The sequence below is a fragment of the Haemaphysalis longicornis genome, unplaced genomic scaffold (genome assembly GCF_048455015.1).
Source record: "Haemaphysalis longicornis isolate Haplotype H1 unplaced genomic scaffold, Haemaphysalis longicornis Haplotype H1 scaffold_2, whole genome shotgun sequence".
Classification (NCBI taxonomy): domain Eukaryota; kingdom Metazoa; phylum Arthropoda; class Arachnida; order Ixodida; family Ixodidae; genus Haemaphysalis; species Haemaphysalis longicornis.
In genome coordinates this window covers 246,827,115-246,846,247 of record NW_027526295.1, presented here as the reverse complement: position 1 = coordinate 246,846,247, position 19,133 = coordinate 246,827,115, and the positions used below count along the sequence as shown (strand labels likewise).

The 19,133-nt window shown below is 47.5% G+C and overlaps 1 protein-coding gene across 6 annotated transcripts; it reads left to right on the top strand.

The window, feature by feature from the left end:
- Positions 1-660: 660 nt before the first annotated feature.
- Positions 661-19,132, top strand: Crebb (Cyclic-AMP response element binding protein B). Of its 6 annotated transcripts, none has more exons than XM_077700040.1 (8): positions 661-681; positions 4,636-4,803; positions 8,060-8,224; positions 9,874-9,954; positions 13,650-13,896; positions 14,668-14,823; positions 15,757-15,931; positions 18,256-19,132. In XM_077700040.1, the coding sequence occupies exons 2-8, from the start codon at positions 4,636-4,638 to the stop codon at positions 18,398-18,400; spliced, it is 1,137 nt and encodes a 378-aa protein (XP_077556166.1). In that variant the 5' UTR covers positions 661-681; the 3' UTR covers positions 18,401-19,132. The 6 variants fall into 6 exon arrangements, with proteins under 6 accessions (XP_077556166.1, XP_077556164.1, XP_077556165.1 ...); XM_077700038.1 differs by lacking the exon at positions 661-681 and adding an exon at positions 902-1,054; XM_077700039.1 differs by lacking the exon at positions 661-681 and adding an exon at positions 1,042-1,115.
- The last annotated feature ends 1 nt before the right edge of the window (position 19,133 follows it).

The window sequence follows — 19,133 nt, the reverse complement described above, 5'->3', positions numbered from 1 at the left end:
TTCTATCGAAACGCCAGTCGCGGTGAACGATATCGTTTGTCGGCTAACACGTTCGCTACCGTTGGGGAATGGCTCGGCAGCGATCGAACAATTTCGTTGGATTTTCAAACGGAATGCGTGCACGCATGGTCGATTTTCATACGGCGCGCTGGGAGCGGCTGCGCTCGCGTGCGGCGGATCGCGGATGCGCGTCCCGTTATGTGCACAACTGGCGAATGCCAAGCACACCCGATGGCAAGTGAGGGCGTTTTATTAACTTCTAATGGATTCGAGAAATGTGAGCTAACGCGCGACAGTGAAATTCAGCTCCTCGGACAGCATAAATTCTGCACGAAGACCGTGTACCCAGAACACCTTCATATGTAGGAGACTGCAAACTGAAACGGGCGAGGCATTTCACATTTTGCTTGTTTTTAACATATTGTTAGCTCAAGGTTATTTATTGTTGGGCTCCAGCTTGCAGATGCACTTTTTTTTTTTCTTCCTTCATTTTTCTGAAGTGGAGAGGGCGCACTGGCGCGCCCGCACATGTCGCTCTCTCCGCAACTGCGCCGCGTGCCGCCCGCGCTCTCGGCATCTGCACGTCTACACTGCCTGCGCACCCACAAGTAGTCTCCGAAAGAAAAAAGAGAGCGCGGCTTAGAGTGGCAATGCTTCTGTTGCGCTTGAACTGAATAGCAAGTGAGTATGCATTGCTTCTCACTGTTACTCTCTAATGGGTTCGTGTTGGGTCATGGTTTTGGAGAAGGCAATTTTAACTGATGGAAAGTGTTGTCCTTGTATCTGCATGGCTTGCATGTCGTCATGGCTTGTGAATCACCACAAGCCATCCAATGGCGGTGACGCAGCGCATCGTCACGTGCGCGTCGCCCAGGAACCGCCCAATGAGGTGCGCCTTGGGTGACGTATCGCGCAGTGATATCGAACTCATAGGCGAGGGAGATGTGGAGCTGCTTTCAGTGACGACGTCGTTGTACTTTGACGTGGTTCCTACGTTTCTGCCAATTTGCCCACTCGGGTTGCTGCAAACTTGGTGACGAGAAATACGTAACTGGTAAGTGCCCTGTGTCGGCCCCCATACAATAACAGTCGGGCGTGCGGTTGACCGTGTGGTGGTAGGAATTTTCTCATCTAGGCTGCGAAATTTGATTTTGTTCGGTCCGATTTTGTGAACAGACAGCGCGAAAGCTTTGTAAAAGCGGTGTCGTAGCTAATATGGCAGACTGCCAAGGCGGCTATCTCTGGCAGAGCTTGGAAGTGTGCTTTAGGCCTAACGGTGCGTCGCGGCTGTAGCGCCTCCAGCTGTGCGTGCTGCGGAAAGTTAGATTGGCTTTCAGTTCGCGCGAGGAAGTGGCCATCACTGTTTTGTTCCGATTATTATGCGCGGCAAGAACGCGCGCCAACGATTGGATATGTGACCTTCAGGAATGCAGGTTTGTTCCCAAGAGACGGCAGCTGTAGCAGTGTGGAGCTTGGTGGGCGAGCTCACGGTGTTTAATAAATCGCGAAAAACACGTTCATAGTTAATAAATCACAAAAAATACATTCATAGTTGACTCGTTCGGTTGTCTGTGAATTTTTTTCAGCAACGAGTATGTGGTTAGCTCATTTCAATCGTGATTGATGCCTCCAGTGAGCGAATTTTTACCTGATACAGCTATTGGCGCGTACGGTACCTTTTAAAGGCCAAAGTTCACTTGAAATTTAATAGTGGCATGTCTGGTCTGAATACGGTCACCCGCATAAGCAGTCCTTGAGATCGATCGTTTAAGGAACCGTTCGCCCGTTGCACGGCGCATACGGTTACAACGGCCTTGGGCTAGATAATCCTGCAACGTGGCCTCGAGGTGCCATTTTGCCGCCCAGTTGTGGCTGCGCGTGCACGAAACGATCTGTTTCTGCTTGCCGTGGCTAAATGTTTCTGTGGGCATTTGCGCCTCGTCAGAGTTACAGTAGAAATCGTAGTAACGCGCTTTTAGGAACGGTGTATGGCGTTGTTACCGCCGTTTATGCCGGGAGGCGTACATGCCGAAACGGCTAAAAAGCACATAAGTTTACCGTTTAATTCAGGCGGATATTTCCCTGAGCCGTGTCCGTTCTGCATACGTGGGGTCTATAATATGGCGTGCGTCATTGGTTGACGTCATATTGTGGTTACGTCATCCGATTACGTAAACAGCGACGAGCGGCAAAATTGGCCAGGCTGCTGGTGCGGGCTTTTTGGGCACATCCCGTTAAACGAAAATCGCACAGAATACATCGTCACGACCTCTTTGCAGTTTCGAAGGAGGACTATTCAACTTCATGAGCGCAAAATAAAACTTCAATTCGCTATTCGCATTTGCGACTTACCGCGCAGGTGCGATCGATTGTTATATAAGTGCTTTTTTTATATAATCTGGCGTGAGCTAGGTCGGTATCACATACGGTATAGAATAAAGCAATTTCGGTATGGCAAGAGGTTTACATCGACTAATTATGCATTAAGCTTCATTGTGAAGTCAATAAGACTGGACATTGCTTCAGAGAAGTATCACATGAAAAGGTAGTGACGTTTCGCACAGTGTACACTACAGTTATAACTATAGAAAGCCTTGACTAATTTTGCTTTAACGCATTAAAATTGAAAATAATAGGCAATAGTATGTGACACATACGCTATTTATGAAATAACTGTATGGGTCGGAACATTGCTGGCGCTAGGCGGGACAAGGGCGAAGATATACACACACAAATGAAGCGCACTTTCGTGTAAAAAACCAACTAGCCCCATTTCAAGCTATGGTTCAGGCACTGGCATCTGAAAATGTGCGACGTGGACTATTATCTGGAAATCCTAATTCAGTCCAGTTTAGCTAGGTTATATTTAGTGCTCAGTTAGCACAGAAATATTTTTTTGAAGCAAAATACTGGGAAGCACCTGCTATCCGATTCCTTGTTTGTTGACATACTTAGGGCATTGAATTTGGGTTGATTTGCTCAAGCCGCTCCGTAATTTCTTGAAGGGGTTACATCCAGTGCCATTAATTAACGTCCCGACTAAGGCTGCACCAGCTTCACACAATGATTGGCATTTCATAAAAATGGTAACCCTAAGTAGAGTAAAGGAAGCTGTGCTCTTGAAGTGATGCATCACTGAAGACCATTGTGGCATTTGTTTTTAACGCTTTGAAACACGAATGCTGGAGAGAGAGCCATTCCATTCTGGTGCCAGAGCAAGCTGATCGCTGGTCTGTCTCTTTGTGCTTCTTTGCATGGCTTTGTCGGCAGCTGCTGGGCTGTTTACAAAGTTTATTGGTGGACATCGTTTGGAAACCTATGCAGGAGCAGCAATAAATGTCTTCTGTGTGTTGGTGTAATGTTGCAATAATGTGCACGTAGTTCTGAGTGTTTATTGGGGGCTAGTAATGTGGTAAGAAGCGCCACTTTTGCTTCTATTATGTCTTTTCAAGTTCTGCCGACTGGTTTCCCCCTTGCTTTCTCTGCTCATGATAGGTTCCACACTTTAGAACTGAACAGCTTGATGGCAGTGATATGCATTCAAGTAATCTTTTCAAGTGTGCTATACGAAAATGCGAAGTTGAGCAAATTTGTTTCAAAGCTGCCTGAACGAAGAACCGAAGCTCAGTACGGACAAGGCAAGTGGTCATGGGCCTTTCAAGTGGTGTTAAGGGTTTATGACATCTCTGAACCAAGGCATCGCGCGTGCCAGCAAAATCATCAGTTCATCGTTGGATGACATCACTTACCTGCATACTGAAGTCTGAACGCCATTTCGATGAAGCATAAAGACTGAGCAATGCTCGCCTGAAAAGGTCCAAGCGTGGAGGTCCTTCTTAAGAACCCAGCGAGACCAAAGCATGACAGAAGCTCCTCAGAGCTGCAGCTAACCAAGTGAACCCAAGACAGTCTGCATCCCACTGGCAAGCATAGGAAGTTTTATAGCTACAGCATAGGGGATCCTAGAGCCGCTAGATCAGTGGCCCTAGGGGGTCTCATCTGGCTAGAGGGCCCTCTTTTGCATAGGTAGCATAACCCGTTGGTTCTGTAGAACAACTACCCTGCCAGATTTCAGGATCCACAGGTGGATGGCTGCAGGAATTTTTCTGGGAAGAAGAAAATCTATTTGGCAGATTACGAGTGAATACAAATTTATATATTTCAAAAGCAACACAGGCAGGATGAATGAGGCATGGGTTAATCAATTCTTTGTTAGTAAAAATGAACCACAACTGACCTTACTGGTCTGAAACAGTTTCCTGCAGTCATTAAAAAACAAAAAGGAAGTGAAACATTTCTATACCAACCTGTATGGGCCTTTTGTGGGAGTCTCCTTGCCAAGGAATCTGCCTCCCCTCCACTTTTCTTGGATCTTCTTGCTCCTTGGGCTACAGTAATGTGAACTTCTCACTTCTGTCGTTGGTTCAGCACTGCTTTCACTCAGCGGATCTTCTCTTGGACACGTGCTGGATTGTGAGCCTGTGTCGCTTTGCAAATGCCTTTGCACAATCCGAGGAGAGTGGGGTGGACAGTGGGTGGACAGGTGGGGTGCCGCCCGCTGTGGTGGCCGGGGGGCGAGTGTTGCCGTGGTTGGCTCTGCTGAGTGCGTGCCCCCTCCTCCGGTGGTCGGTGTAGATGGAAGTGCTGATGGAAGAGGGAGCGACGGTGGTGACCAGCAGTGCCTCGCGTGCCACGACCACGGCAGCACGCTCCAGCCCGGCGCCCAGCGCGGTCTCCACGGCCCAGGGGCGCACCAATGGCACCGTCGTGTTTGCCTCCCCGGCGCAGGTCAAGCAGCTCAACGTGAGTTGCCTCGCTGCTGCTGCTGCTGCTGCCCGCACACCCAGCCCATCCAGGCGCTGGCTGGTGGCCACCTAGTCGCCTTCGTCTGGCGCTCGTAGTGCATGGCCTGTGTGCATGTCTGTGCTTCCTTCCCCCGACCGAGTGCGCTATGCAGTGCCTGCGCAAGGAGAGAGCAGCCTTGTAGGCGGCAACCTTGGTTGCAGCAGGACGGGAGGTTAGCTGGTCGAAAGCAGACATCCCATGTCTCCTTACGCTGCATTAACACCTGCACCGGCAGGATCTTATGCTATGAAACAGCCTACATCATCTACCGTCGCATGTGCTTCGTGTAGTGCTGTGGCATGTGCTTCATGTAGTGCTGTGGCATGTGAGGAGCATCCTGTGATGAGGACTTGCAAGACTTGCGGCCCACAAAGGCGCCCATCTGCCTGGCTCGTTCCTTTGTTTATATATTGCGGACATTTGACACTGCAGTGTGCTTGTAGTACTAGTGTGCTCTCTCTAAAAAAACTTGCGGAACAGAATTCATAAGCCAGGTTTAAGTGAGACTGCTAAATGAATAAACCAGTGTGTTTTATATCCAGAACAAACAAAATACTTGTCTTTATTATAAACATTAGAGCAGCTATTGCCTATTATTGAAAAATTGGGTTTGCTTATATATAATTAAGGCCCTCAACAAAGGGATTGCATATCTCTTGCTTTGCTGGTGAATGATATACATTGCGAGTATGTATGGAAGCTTAGTTGGGAGCCAGTTACTGCTGCAATTCAGGGAATTTGTAGTGAAAGTAAACATACTAGACACAGGGTTTCACACTCATCATTCATATTGCATGCAGGGAGTATGCAGTTTCATTCTCGGGAACGCTTGTAGGAGCAAAAGCTGAGTGGTTCTGGACTTCCATGTTCACCTGAAACTGTCGCGCTTTGGGTTAAGCAGGGCTTTAGCTTGAAATTTCAAGGAAGAGGTCTGTTACACTTTTTTCAAATTGGGCTTTACCATAGTTTCGCATCAGTGAGCTTATGTGCCATCATGAAACTTGTCAAAGAAGTCCCCTTTGTTTTTTTGTTTTTATCTGTGTTAAGCATTTTTTCTGGTTAGTGCTTAGACTGTCTCCTGTCTCTTTCCAAGCTTTATTAGCAGGTCCAATCTGCTGAACCTTTCTTAAACACTTTTTCAAAAAAAGTTATTTCAGCATTTTTTGCCACACGTGCTACACAGTGCCTTCACCTAAGTGTGTACACATGCTGACGTGGCGGTCTACATATTTTATCGGGAAAGTGGGCTTTAACTTTTTTTCTGAAACTTAATAGCTTTCTTCTCTTTCCATTTTACGCTGAAAGGGGTTGTGGATAAAGAGCTGTTGAAAAGAGGCAGTTTCTTTTTTCTTTTTTTGCTCCTATAGAAGTCTGCACTTTGGGACACAGGCTTGCCAAGTGTGAGGCATATTTCCGTTTATAGTGGCAATTTATCGCTGCTGTATTGCCTTTACTGTGTTTGAACAGACAAGAATGCTGCACCCAAAAGGACTGCGCTGAAGAGTTTGACATTAACGAAACTCAACACCGAAAACAGTTACGCTTTGTTGGTTGACACCACCGTACACAGGTGGCCGTGAACTTTGAATATATTGCGAGCGGCCTGCTGTGCTCAGGGTAACGTTGGCACCCTGCTGTGCACAAATTAGAAACAGCTGCGTGGCGTATCAAGTCCCACGGGCCTTCCTTTGTAGGCTAGCTGCATTGTTGTTTACCGCTGCACAGATAGCATGTTTGAATTGCTTGGGCTTGGAATGTAGAGGTCGGTATCGTGTCCACCTCATTGTTCTTTTGTGCCTCTATTTGATGGTGGCAGCTGTCTGCACGTTGCAGCTCTTTCTGGGAAGCTGGCTTTTGCTTTCTGTATCGTAGTTTCCACTTTCTGTCCGCTCATGCTACGAATGGTAGCGAATTTGTTCTGGAAAAAAAAACATGGAGGAAGAGAGGACCGTAGCCAAGCAACGAAATGCTATTGCACTTAACGTCATTTTGGCTTCTGCCTGTGGTTATTGCTCATTAGAATTCTATGTTATCAGCTATAAGCAATTGTGGTAGTCCCTCTTGAGGCCACTGGAACTGTATTCGCACATGTAATTGGTTTTCAGTTAACATTCTATAGTCTTTTGCCCCATTAATCTATGCTCAAGGCAGTAAGACTTGTGTTGGACAAACAGTGACATTTTGATTGTGCGCATCCAAAATATATAGGGCATTAAAAAATAAGGCTAAATTACTCTTGAAGGCGTGGTCCTCAGCTATTTACCCAAGTTAATGTCTAGTGTATTGTATCCAGTTTGCTGGAATAGTAAAAAGGAGTGAATACTAGTAAGTAATAAGGGGGCTGTTTGCAAATAGACCGCAGTACAAGGAATAACTGGACAGATTCTGGGTAAACAGCAGCATTTCAAAACATTTAGGGTATGGATGTCGCATTGTGTCCCTGAGAAGTTGAACTGAAGGCCTTTGTCGGGCGTCTTTTGTTGAACGAAGTGGTTGTTAAGCAAAAAAACAAAGGTGTTCTTTTAGTTTCTGCTGCAGCAATATTTGAGCGGGATGGGAAGACGGCTCTTGGAATTATTGCCATGCCAGGTCATTGCATTATGCCGTTTTTAATGATGTTGTGGGATGAGCTAAGCCTGCTCAGCTTTAAACAAGTCTTTCCGAAGCTTGTGCCATGCAGGAAGCAGTAATTTGAGTCAATGAATCGGATACAAAGGATATTGATGTTGACAGAGCAGCTATAGAGATCACCTTCAATACAGTACTTTCCCTTTGCAAGGCTCGAGAAAATGGCAGGTTGTGAAATTGCATTAAAAAAAAATATGGCCACACCAGCAAACAAAGCCCTTCGAACCATCTTCGAAGATCTGGCATTTAATGGGCTACTCTTGAAATTCTTGCATTCTCCTTGGATTTCGGTGTAAATACTTTGTACAAACCCTTCACTTGTGCGTTTTTGTGCGTAGAATAGATTTTAACAAGTGGCGCACAAGGGACTCCAAATGAGGGCGGTGTAAATGCCAGTAACTCTGCCTTGTTGCCTGAACTGCCTCCTGAATGTGCATGAATGGGGGTCTGAAAATTGCACGTGACATGCAGCTTTTGTGTCGTCCAGGTGGACGCCTTGCGCGCATTTGTGCAGCTAGCATGGTCATTGGCATCTTGAGGGTGGTGTGTGGCTAACAAGCAGCCTCGTCGCTCTTCCTCCTCGTAGGTGGTCCCCTCGTCCACGACGCAGGCCTTGGCAGTCCAGCAGCCCGGTGGCGGTGTGTCCATCGTGCACGTCTCCATACCCAACCAGCCCATGCACGTGCAGTCGGTCATTCAGCCCAACCAGCAGTCCGTCATCCAGGCTGCTGGGGGTGCAGCCCTCCAGACGGTAGGCTTCTTCCTCATTGCTCAGTCCTTTGCAGCGGGTCGCGCTGTAGCGGGAGAAGTTCGATTTATGTAAAGCAGGGGTATCAATCAGCGAAGTCCATTGTCTGTTCAGTGGAGACGTTATTTAAAGTTCTGGAAATTAAATTTTTGCTACTTTTAAACCGGTTTTTAAACTGTTTGTGCACAAACAAAAGCACAAACTTTTAAATTGTTTGTGCTTTCAATTCAAAGCTTGATGCCTTGGAATTGCAGCTGGTATGTAAGACTAGCCGTGGCGCCAAGCTATGAACGAATTTAGATCACCTAGGGAGGCTGGTTAATTGCCTTGTTGTCTGTGTAGTGTGTTGTGCCGAATAATAAAAAAAGCTTCCTGGCCCTATAACATAGTCCCCGCACTGGCCCTAACACTTAGTCAGGCCTGTTGCTTTCTCTCTGCTGTTGTGTCACTCATGCTGCCGTGGGTGTTGCGCTCACTACGCAGAATAGCTGTCCTGTTTGTACTCTCCTGGTTTCCCCTGGGGATCCACTGGGCTGTCTGTTTTAAAAAACAGCCGGCGAGTAGTCTCCCAATTCAATTTACACATTCACCACTCTTTGTCAGTTTTCAGTGCAATGAAATGTTTTCGTTTAGGGATTTGTTGTCGTAACACTTCTTCCTGTCGCCTATTCCACTCCATGGAGGCAGAAACAGGGTTTTAGTGTTTGCATGATTTTCTTGATGTGTTTTGTTGGCAGTGATGACCAAGAAGCACCAAACTCTACTAGCAAGAGCCATATTCATAGGAAATAAATTTTCTCGGCAGTCAAACTGATATTTTTTTGCAGGGCATTGTCCATGTTCTGCATTCATGCTATTCAGCAGAGGATGACTCTTATTGCTGACTTTGTGTGCAGCAGTCTTCTGAGCAGTACCTTCTGGTACCAACCTGTTCTCTTAGCCAGTTTTACGCACTATAATTGCCAGTCTTGAATATTACATGAGCAGTGATTAGAGCACATCCCCATTTTACACACCTGCACCATGGTCGTTTCAAATCTTCACGCAGCTTTCATTACTCTTTGCTATCATTTTTGAGGCCATCTAAAGCTTGTCGCTTTCCCAGTTACATGGTTTGCTTCTCCATAAATTGAAGCAGTTGTGAATGCTTAAATTGTTTTTCAATTGCGCTTCATAAAAGATTCTGCAAAGTTACTGCCACCTTGCTAAAAAGGAAGGAGTGAGAGTAATAATTGAGACTGCATCATTTTAAAAGTTCCCCATCTCAACATCTTTTTGTTTGGCTCAAACTTTGGGTGCATTTATCTGCCCCCACCAATGCGGTTCTTCATGGGCCTGTAGGCTTCTAACGTGCTGTTTGTTTTAATCTACCGTAATCTGCACGTGCTTGTTGCGGGCACAGAAGGAATCGATTGTTAGCCATCTGACTCAGTACTTCAGCCATTTCCTTTTGGCCATGGGCAGCCTAGTTTTGTTTTCCACAACATCGCCTTCTCCTGAAAGTGTGGGCCACTTTGCAGAGCACAGGATGAGAATATCGAGAGGGGGGGTCTCCACCCCGTGTGTTGTGCAGAGAGACCTTGCTGTTGCTGCTTCTGCCACTCCTCTTGCTCCAAGTTGGGCCCTCTTTTTTTCTGCTTGCATCTTTCCAGTTGGGCAAGAATGTCATTTTGGTAAATAAGGGCTCAGTGATCCACAGTGCCGACGGTGACGCCGGTGTCCACCCTGTCCAGGTAAAAATGCAAAGAAAAACACTGCCTGGACTTGCGAGAGATCCTTTCCTGCCAGCCTAACTCTGCTTGCACTGCCTCTGCTTTTTTTCTTTTTTTTTTTCCCCCTGCCTGCATCCCTATTTCCTTGTGTGTGTGCGTGTGATGTGATAATGGCTATGTGTGAAGAGGCAAAATGGGTGGCTCTTTTTCTTGCCTGCCGCAAGCTCACCAAGCAGTACGTGTAGCTGTGCTTGGTAGGCATTCATTGTTCTGTGTTGTTTTGTTTGTGTAGGCATTGCAGCCAGGTTTTTGTTCCAGCAGTGGTGAAGGAGTAGAGCAGCCAGTTGCCATCTGGAGAACGAAATTGTTCTTGCCATTTGGAACTGTTGCTGCATGACATTTTTACTCCTCAAATGTTTACCTACAAACAGGCTACTGATTGGCATCCGCAGATCGCCCTTTGTGGCTGACCGTACTTCCTGTGGGGGGGGGGGGGGGGGTGTTTAATTGGCATTCGTGATGACAACATTGGTGTAGTGATGTAGCATATGTGGTGCCTGCTCCGTAAATTAAAACGTCTGCTGTGTTGTGCCCTTTGCGATTAAGTCTCCTGCACTGAGGCAAGTTTTATGCTGAGCTCAGACGCGCTTCTCGATGTTCTCCACTCCTCCCCTCCATGGAGGCCAGTGCACATACTTGCTGTCCAGTTTCAAAGCTGTCTGCAAAGTATGCTTTCTGTTGGGCTGAAGTTGCTTGTTTGTGCAATGCAGGGCTGCACCTTTGACTGGCAGCATTGAGTTATGGAAAATGCATGCAATTTATTTGCTTGTAGCAGGAATTGTCAGAAGCATTGCTGCACCACTTATGCATGGAAGCAAGCTTCCTAGAGGATTATAATACAACATGGTTTCACCGCTTCTGGCTGTTAGTAGCAGTTTTTCGTTGTTTTTTTTTTTTCTAGAACAGTACAATCGTGGTAAAAAAAAAGTTTTCTTATCCAACTCCACACCACTTTGATCTGATAAAGTCATTTGGTTGGTTTCCACCTTTTTGTGTAGTTGCGATATGCTGTAAGTGTTTTATCGCTTTATGTTTTTAGCATGTGCCTGCCTTTGTGCAACTGTGTCTTACCGTGACTAACACAAAGGTGTGCGAAGCATGGGGCACAGGTGTGAAATACTAACAAGCACTAACCACTGCACCACCTTGGGGGCGTGTCAGAGTGACATTTACTTGGATGGGGCAGGGTAGAGCCCTCTGGATCCCCAAGTCTGCAGTGCTATTACTGAGATTGCATGTAATGTACAGATGAAATCATTCCTGTTGTATGTGCTGCTAGTGGGCTTGAGAAAGTATATGATAAAGTGATTAAATTGCAGCCCTTAGTCATATCATGACCCAAGAGAAAATATTCTGCTGGTTTCTGCTGGTCCCCGTTGAGGTGGTTTATGGCCAAATTCCCAGCTGGGACCAGCAGGCTGCTGGTCCCAGTTGGGACCAGCAAGCAGCTGGGACCAGCAGGCTGTTGGTCCCCGTTGGGACCAGCAAGCTGTTGGTCCCAGCAGGCTGTTGGTCCCCGTTTGGACCAGCAAGCTGTTGGTCCCAGCAGGCTGTTGGTCCCCGCTGGGACCCACAGGCTTGCTGCTGCTAGTTAGAACTAGTCACTTGGTGGGTAAAATATATATCGCCAGTGGCATGTGCCTCCAGCTAGAACAGCATGATGTACACATTACACATGATGCATTCAGATGCATTTTATTTACCAGCAAATGTTGCAACTGCCATGCACACTTCCCTTGTCGTTTTTACAGCGAATTAATTTCCTGGCGTCTTGAACTCACAACTTATACAATGGATATTGAGCAGAATTCCCATTATGAATTTATATCAGAACGGCATTCACCTTTGCACAGCAAGCGATGCAGGTAGCGCCTTTTCGTCGTCATCAGGCATTTAGTACACAGGACACACGACCTCTAACAAAGACACACGAAGCGGCGAGTCCTACCACACCATGACGCCGCGGCATGCGGCCGTGTTCACGCTCACAAAAGTTCGGTGGGCAAAAAAAACGTCTTCGGCAACACTCGAGAACATGACGCCGACTGTTTTGATGTCGAATTTCGCTACAAGATGCTCAGTTGGCGCCGTATTCGTCCCGCGCAAACACACGATCACACCACTGCACACCGCACTTCGTAATCGTCGCCATGTTGGCTAGGAAACAACTAGCTTGGCATGGCTTTAGTTGGCCAAGTTGACTTCGCGGCCGGCTTGTTAAAAAAACGTTGCCGGTACGTTAACGAACAATCAGCGGCAAAAACACATTTATACCTTGAAGCTGCAAATTCAGGTTCCTTGTACAATTGTCAGCTTTTAGGTCCGCTCCGACTGCTTTATGAAGGGCATAAGTGTGGGTTAGGGCATGGCCGATTATTGCATTGTTGGTGGGCGAGGGTCAGGTTTTCTTTCTCTTTGGTTAGAAAATAGAATATTCGGCGAGTAAATTATAGAAATAGCTATAAAAACAGGACTCAAGGACCGAAGTGGGCACATACACTGCAGCTCTCCAATTGTTTCGGGACCAGGCTTATATTTATTCGTTTTAAAAGCACAAAGTTGAGCTGTAGACGTCCTAGACGACCTTCGGCTAATGATTTGCTGGTTCCAGTAGGTCCTTTAGCAGAGACCATCTGGGTACCAAGAAGCCCTGGGAGGAACTGTTGGTCCCAAATGCAGCCATTATGGTCCCAACTGCAGCCCTGATGGTCCCAACTGCAGCCTTGTTGGTCCCAACAGCAGCACAGCTGGTCCCAACTGAAGCCTTGCTGGTCCCAATAGCAGCCCAGTTGGGACCAACTGGAGCCTTGCTGGTCCCAACTGAAGCCCTGTTGGGACCAACAGTGGCCTTGCTGGGACCAGCAGCACACTATCTGGGACAAGCAGCGGCCCAGCTGGGACCAGCAGCAGCCCAACTGGGACCAGCAGAAACCAGCAGCGGCCCAGCTGGGACCAGCAGAGACCACCTAAAACCAGTTCAAATATTTCCTCTTGGGGACTGCACTGCCGATGTGCGGTATTCGTTTTGCAAGCTCTTAGACCTTGTAAAAAAAATTCAGCAGAGACACTTAAGACTGCTTCTGTGTGCAAATGCAAAAGCATTATATTCCCTTGAGTGAAGTGTTTCCTGTTGCAGGTATATCCGGCATTTTAGGGCGAGAATTTCACAAGCGGCACATGCCTAGCGCTCTGGCCATTCTACCTCTGAAGCCTGAAGTTAAAACTATCTGAATCAAAGCAGCAACAGTAACAAAGTTTTAGAGTTGTTACTGAATAGAGCAGCAGCAACATTGTTCTGCTGACCGGCCACCACTGCCGCTGTGAGCTCCCTAATGCGACTCTGCGCATACCCAGGTGTCGCCCAGCAACGGGGGCGCGTACCTTTTTGTATTTTTGCTTCTGGAGTCGGGAAGAGTAGGTCTGAATTGGATGAATTTTTTCAACACAACGTGTCAATCCTCACTGCCTTCCTGAGAACTTCGAGTGGTTTAAATCAGAACCAGGCTTCTTTAATTTTAATGTCACTGTGTGTGCGTTGCATCAGACTCGATGCTCCTTTACAGCTATTCAGTGGTAGAGCATACGCACGACGCCTGTTGCTAGGTTTGTGCAATTGAGAGTAGTAGTGGGCAACATTGTGGCGGCTCCGTTTGCAGCTAATTTCAGCGGGCAAGCTGGATGGGGAGGCCACTGTGCTGGCAACAGAGGACGAATCCAAGAAGCGACGAGAGATCCTGGCCCGGCGGCCCTCGTACCGCAAGATTCTCAATGAACTGTCATCCACCGAGGCCCAGGGTGCGGTGGCCTCGCTCACTGCGGAGTCCAAGGACGAGGATGATGACCCCGACGGGGCCATAACGGTGGCTGGCACCCAGTACCACACTGCCGCTGGACTCCTGAAAGGTAGGCAGGATGGCTAGGGAAACCACGCCTCTGTGTTTACGACTCCAGCAATGAAAAACTTTCATGTTGTGCAACCAAGAGCTGTGGTAGCTCACCAGGTTACATTTGCAATCCAGGACTCCAGAGTCTCTTTTTGTTGAAGCTCTTAGGGATTTTTCATTTTATTTTGTATTTTACCTGCACTAGTTGCACTGGTAAGAGTGTGGAAACTATCTCCACTCACCTGCGAGGCAAGCAGTTCAGTGTTTGTGAGTGTTTGTGCTGTTTATCATTTTCCGAGTGCGTTTTGCTTCCAACTTGTTTGAATACTTTGGTTGTGCAAGAAAACCAGATGTCACATACTTGCTGAGTACTTTTCACAGTGTCACGCTGCGTGCACAGAGCAGCCAGCAGACGAACACGTCTTTGAAGTCGTGTAAAATTAATTTGTGCACATTGGGTGGCTGCCGAGTCACCTGCAGGAGGCTGGCTTCCATGTCGGCCTGTGTTCATGGGCACTGAAAGAAAACAGTATCGCGGAATGATCGGCTGTTCTGTTTGTTCAGTTATACTGTAGCTGAAGTAAATTTTCTAGGCTTGGTATTGGTTTGCTGCACAGTGTGGGGCAGCTCCTGCATCATAACATTAGCCCTGCTGCCTTCTTATTTCTGGGGTTGTTTCTGGAGCAGCCCCTTGGTGCTCCCTCTGCTGTGCCCTTGACAAGTGTGTTGGTGCAGCAACACGGCTGGAGGAGGGAGTGTGTGGTGATGGCCCGTGACGGTGGTGTTTCAGTGGTGCCAGCGTCGGCCATCCAGCTGGCAACGGTGACCCAGGACGGGGGCCTGCAGGGGCTGCAGACACTCACCATGACCAACGCCGGCTCGGGAGCCACCACGGGCACCATCGTCCAGTACGCCCAGGGGCAGGACGGACAATTCTTTGTGCCAGGTACGACTGCTGCTGGGCTAGGCTCGCGTCACTGTGCGTTGCAGTTGAACGTTGCAGTTCAGAGGTCTGGACATTGTTGTCACAGTGGGGTGAGAAGGCAAATAAGCTTGCCCCTGTCTATTTCTGTCTGCTTGAGTAGCGATCTCCCAACTCTCAAGTAATTTGGCAGAACACAGCGCCAAAGTTGTACAAGGCACCTTTCTGGTGTGTGTATTTGGGATATCCCGGGCAGTTAGGCAACCTGGACAGCCCCCAATGCAAACGGCAATTGTTTTGCAGCTTTTTTTACGTTTGAAGAGTAAGCTACATAGAAATTCAATTTTGTTTTTCCAGTCTGGGGAAGTTTGCATCGCATATACAGTTGTATCTGATACTTATATATATGCTAAATGAAAAAAAAAAAAAAACGTGTTTTGTTTGGGGTTTGTTTAATTGCACTAGTTTGAAAACTAAAGGACATGGTCCTGGTCTTCTTCTCTTCTTTATTGTGGTTGGACAGGTTCCTCGTGTAGTGCATTTCTCTTGTTCATTTTTAGAAGTGTACGAACCCTCCCCACCCAGAGGAATTTATGTTCTAGTGCAGCCATCTATTGGCCCCTGTTTGACATAGTGGTGTGGTGGCCAAAGCACGGTACTGGTACAGACAAGGGCGTTGTTCTAATTCTTGGCTGAAAGCTGCAAATCTTTCTGTTTAATGTGCCTTTGTATAGAAGATTCTGGTTTGTTAATTAACCTGAAGTAGCCTTATTAAAATCCACCCGTGGTGCTTCACTAGGTGATGTGCAGGTATGGAAGAGGCCGCTGTGCCAAAGACCAGGCACAGCCTTGTCTGCATTATTTCCAAAACCTGGCTTTTTGAGTTGTGGGAAGAGGAGGGGGTGCTGAGTGGTTTCTCTCTCTCTCTCTCTCTCTCTCTCTCTCTCTCTCTCCCAGTGACCGTGTCTGCAGCTGACCTGCAAGCGTACCAGATCCGGACAACAGGTGGTGGGGCCTCCACACAGGCCCTTGCGCAGAGCGTAGTCATGGCACCGGCAGCCAGCTTGCAGACGCAGCAGTCGCTCGCCGAGGAGGCGTCGCGAAAGCGGGAACTGCGCCTTCTCAAGAACAGGTGCGCATCACTGGTGGTCACCACGGGATGTGCAGGTCTTGTGGCTCAGCGAGCATGGGCAGAGCTGGCTTTTTTTCTTGCATGTAGGCTATCGTGCACGGTCTCCAAAAGCCTTGCCGGGAGAAAATCGCAGCTTGTGACAGTGCAGCCACCTGCTGAGCTGTGTTGTCATGCACATCCTTTTTCTGGCACTGTTTAACATGCTTTCGAAAACATGTTTCTGCAAATGGCAAAGGCAATCATACCCTCATATTCTGGGATCATGTCTGCTGCCATTTGCTACCTGCTGTGCAGGGAAAAAAAAAACCCGGTACGTGACTACTGAAATTGTTGATTATAAGCACCCACAGGAAATGGGTGTAGAATAGTGAATGCGGCCTTCACTTTCCTGTACGGTAGTGGGAATGCCCCAACATTCGCAGCAAAGTGCAGCACTGCACATCTCCTGCTGCGTTGTTCCACAAAGTCCAGCCCTTTTCGTGGGAATATTGAACCATGGCTGTGCAAAAGATGTCTCAAAGCCTCTATGACTACATATTGAAAGTTGTTCTAACACAAGGAAGTTAAAGAAGAAGTTAGTTTGAGCAGTTTTACTGCCTTCTGCGTGCGAATAATTGCCCAGCTGGCCGTGTTTCTTTAAGGAAGAGTTCTTCCCGAAGTCTAAAGAAACGAGACTTCCATTTGTATCGTGCAAAATTCGGTGTGCTAAGAATCGAAAAAGTATTTGACTCCAGGTGGTGCAGAGTCATTTTTCCTGCTACTGAGCGGTGCCACAGCAGCTTTGCTGCTGATCCCGCAACTGATATGGCCTTCGGAACACCTGGTGCCACTTACAAGTGGGCGAAGGTTAAAAGAAATGCTCAGTCGTGCAGCACGTAGCTGAGGAACAAGGAGTGCTGACACGAAACTTACAAGCAAGGGATTTCGGCAGCAGTAGAGAAAAATGTGGCTGTAAACACAGTTTTAGCTTCCTGGCAGTATTGTGGCTGAAAGTGTACAGGAATTGAATTGACGCCCAAAACATTGGCTCAGCAATTTACTGTCGCCCATTTTAATGATGGCAGCCCCACCATTAAGACTAGCCTAAGCTTTGCAGAAGCCCAATAATAGAGCAGCAGTTAGCCGCTGCGTCTGCAAAATGAAACATCCCTATGAAAATTGCTACACGTTGCCGCAAGGGTAGATACTATTTGGTGCATCAAGTACAGTAATCCCTCGTTATAACGAAGTCAGCGGGATGGCAAAAACTTTCGTTACAAGAGGTATTTTTATATAAGTCTGCTTTTATATAAGTATAAAAAAATCTAAAGTAGTTGAACTTTAATTGCACCACAACTGCAAGGAATCAAAACACAATGTATTCAGTGAAGCAAAGCTTTATTCAGGTGCTAAAAAGGCAGTGAGCCTGTTTCAAGTTCTTGCCGGGCGCGAACAATCCCTGCTCCAATTTGACCAACCATTGCATGAGGCTGTGGTCGCCGCCCATAAAAGTGGCAGTGGCTGTGGCCAATTTACAGGGGCGTCACGGAACGCAACGCGAATTTCTCGCTGGAAAGCGCCGCAAACGCCGTGGCTCGAATCTGAGGTTGCATTTGTTGCGCTCAAAAAGCGATTAACCGCTCATTTTGGGCACCCATCGCAATCACGAAAATTGACCGTTTTTGCACTAGGGGCTTTGCATGATCTCTGGGAATTTTTTTCCCGAAGTGTGCAGCAGTGCAGTTTGCAAAACAAGAGTTTTTCGGCACTGCATTGCCGACGGCACTGCTAATTCTATGGTTCGAGTGTCGGTGTTCGTACAGCGTCGCGTACACGCCATTGACCGATGTCCAGGAACAAAATTCAATGACCCTACCACGCATTCGGACCGTTTGTCTAAAGTAGGATGGCACGAATCGAGCATGACCGGTTCGAGAAAATCACCGGGGAAACCCCAGCTTGCGTTGACCCGTCATGTTGGCAGCCTGACTCGCCACTGGGTCGCCGCCGCTTGACCATGCCTCCGCTCGCACTTCGCTCTAAGCGGGTCAAGCTCTTCGTGCGCTTTGAGTAATGCGGCCTAAAACGCATGCATTTGGGTTGGGACCGGAAGAAATTTCGAACAAAGCGATATTTCGAGTAAAGCGATTTCGTTATAATGAGGGATTACTGTATTTGCGGACCTCTGGAAAAGCACTTGAATATGGCCATTCTATGCGGCAGCTTCGCTGAAGATATTCCATCTTTCATTGCCTTGAGGTGCACCGCCACGCGTTCTGAGCATAGGATGCATCGCTGTGCAGTAGTCGTGGGGGATGCAAGCTGTGGCTCCCTTCCTGTTGCAGGGATGCTGCCAAGGAGTGCCGGCGGAAAAAGAAGGAGTACATCAAGTGTCTGGAGAACAGGGTGGCCGTCCTTGAGAACCAGAACAAGGCCCTCATTGACGAGCTCAAGTCACTCAAGGAGCTGTACTGTCAGAAGAACGAATGAGTCCCCCGTCCCGCCATCACTATCACCTACCTGTGTGGCAGCATCGTGGTGGTGCCAGCGTTGAAGTGGCCGGCTGCACAGAACTGTTGCACAGTGGCTTTGCTCGGCCAGGACCACTCTGTTGGGCTGTTAATTGTTTTGCCCATCTAGCGCTGCAGGAGCTAACATTATTGTCATCTGTGTTCATAAAATGTTCATGGCTGTCTGCATGCATTGTCATCACAACTAAGCAAACAGCAGTGTAAATAACATCAACAGTGTGAATGTGTGTGTGTGTGAGGGAAAGTGAAAAGGAGTGCGGACAAGGAATTGCAGAACGAGTTCTGGCTGCAGTTAAAACTTTGGCAAGACATCTGTAGTAGAAATGTATGCCGAGTCCCCTCTGCTTACCTGCCGCACTCCAACAGCATCCAGAGTCATCAGCTATTGTAAATATGTGCATTTTTCTCTTCACCATTTACTTTCGATATTTTTGTTCCAAACTATGGCCCGTATTTTTCCCTGTGTATTAACACAAAAGGTGGCCTCCCAAATTCATGAAGAGTTCTGGATATCTCTGTTCTCATATTTTTTTTTCTGTTGTTGAAATGACATCTTTTAAATAGCCCACACATTGTTCACCTTGTTTTGTGTGCCCCGGGGAAGATATTTGCTTTTGTTTCGAGATCTCAGTTGTTGACCTGTGCCTTGAGCTATTTTGTAACCCGTCAAATAAAAAAAGGGTTCCACGCAG

Coding starts and splice junctions, on each gene's coding strand:
- Crebb (XM_077700037.1), top strand. Junction 9,955..13,649: donor CCGGTGTCCACCCTGTCCAG/GTAAAAATGCAA, acceptor CTCCGTTTGCAG/CTAATTTCAGCGGGCAAGCT. Junction 15,932..18,255: donor CTGCGCCTTCTCAAGAACAG/GTGCGCATCACT, acceptor TTCCTGTTGCAG/GGATGCTGCCAAGGAGTGCC.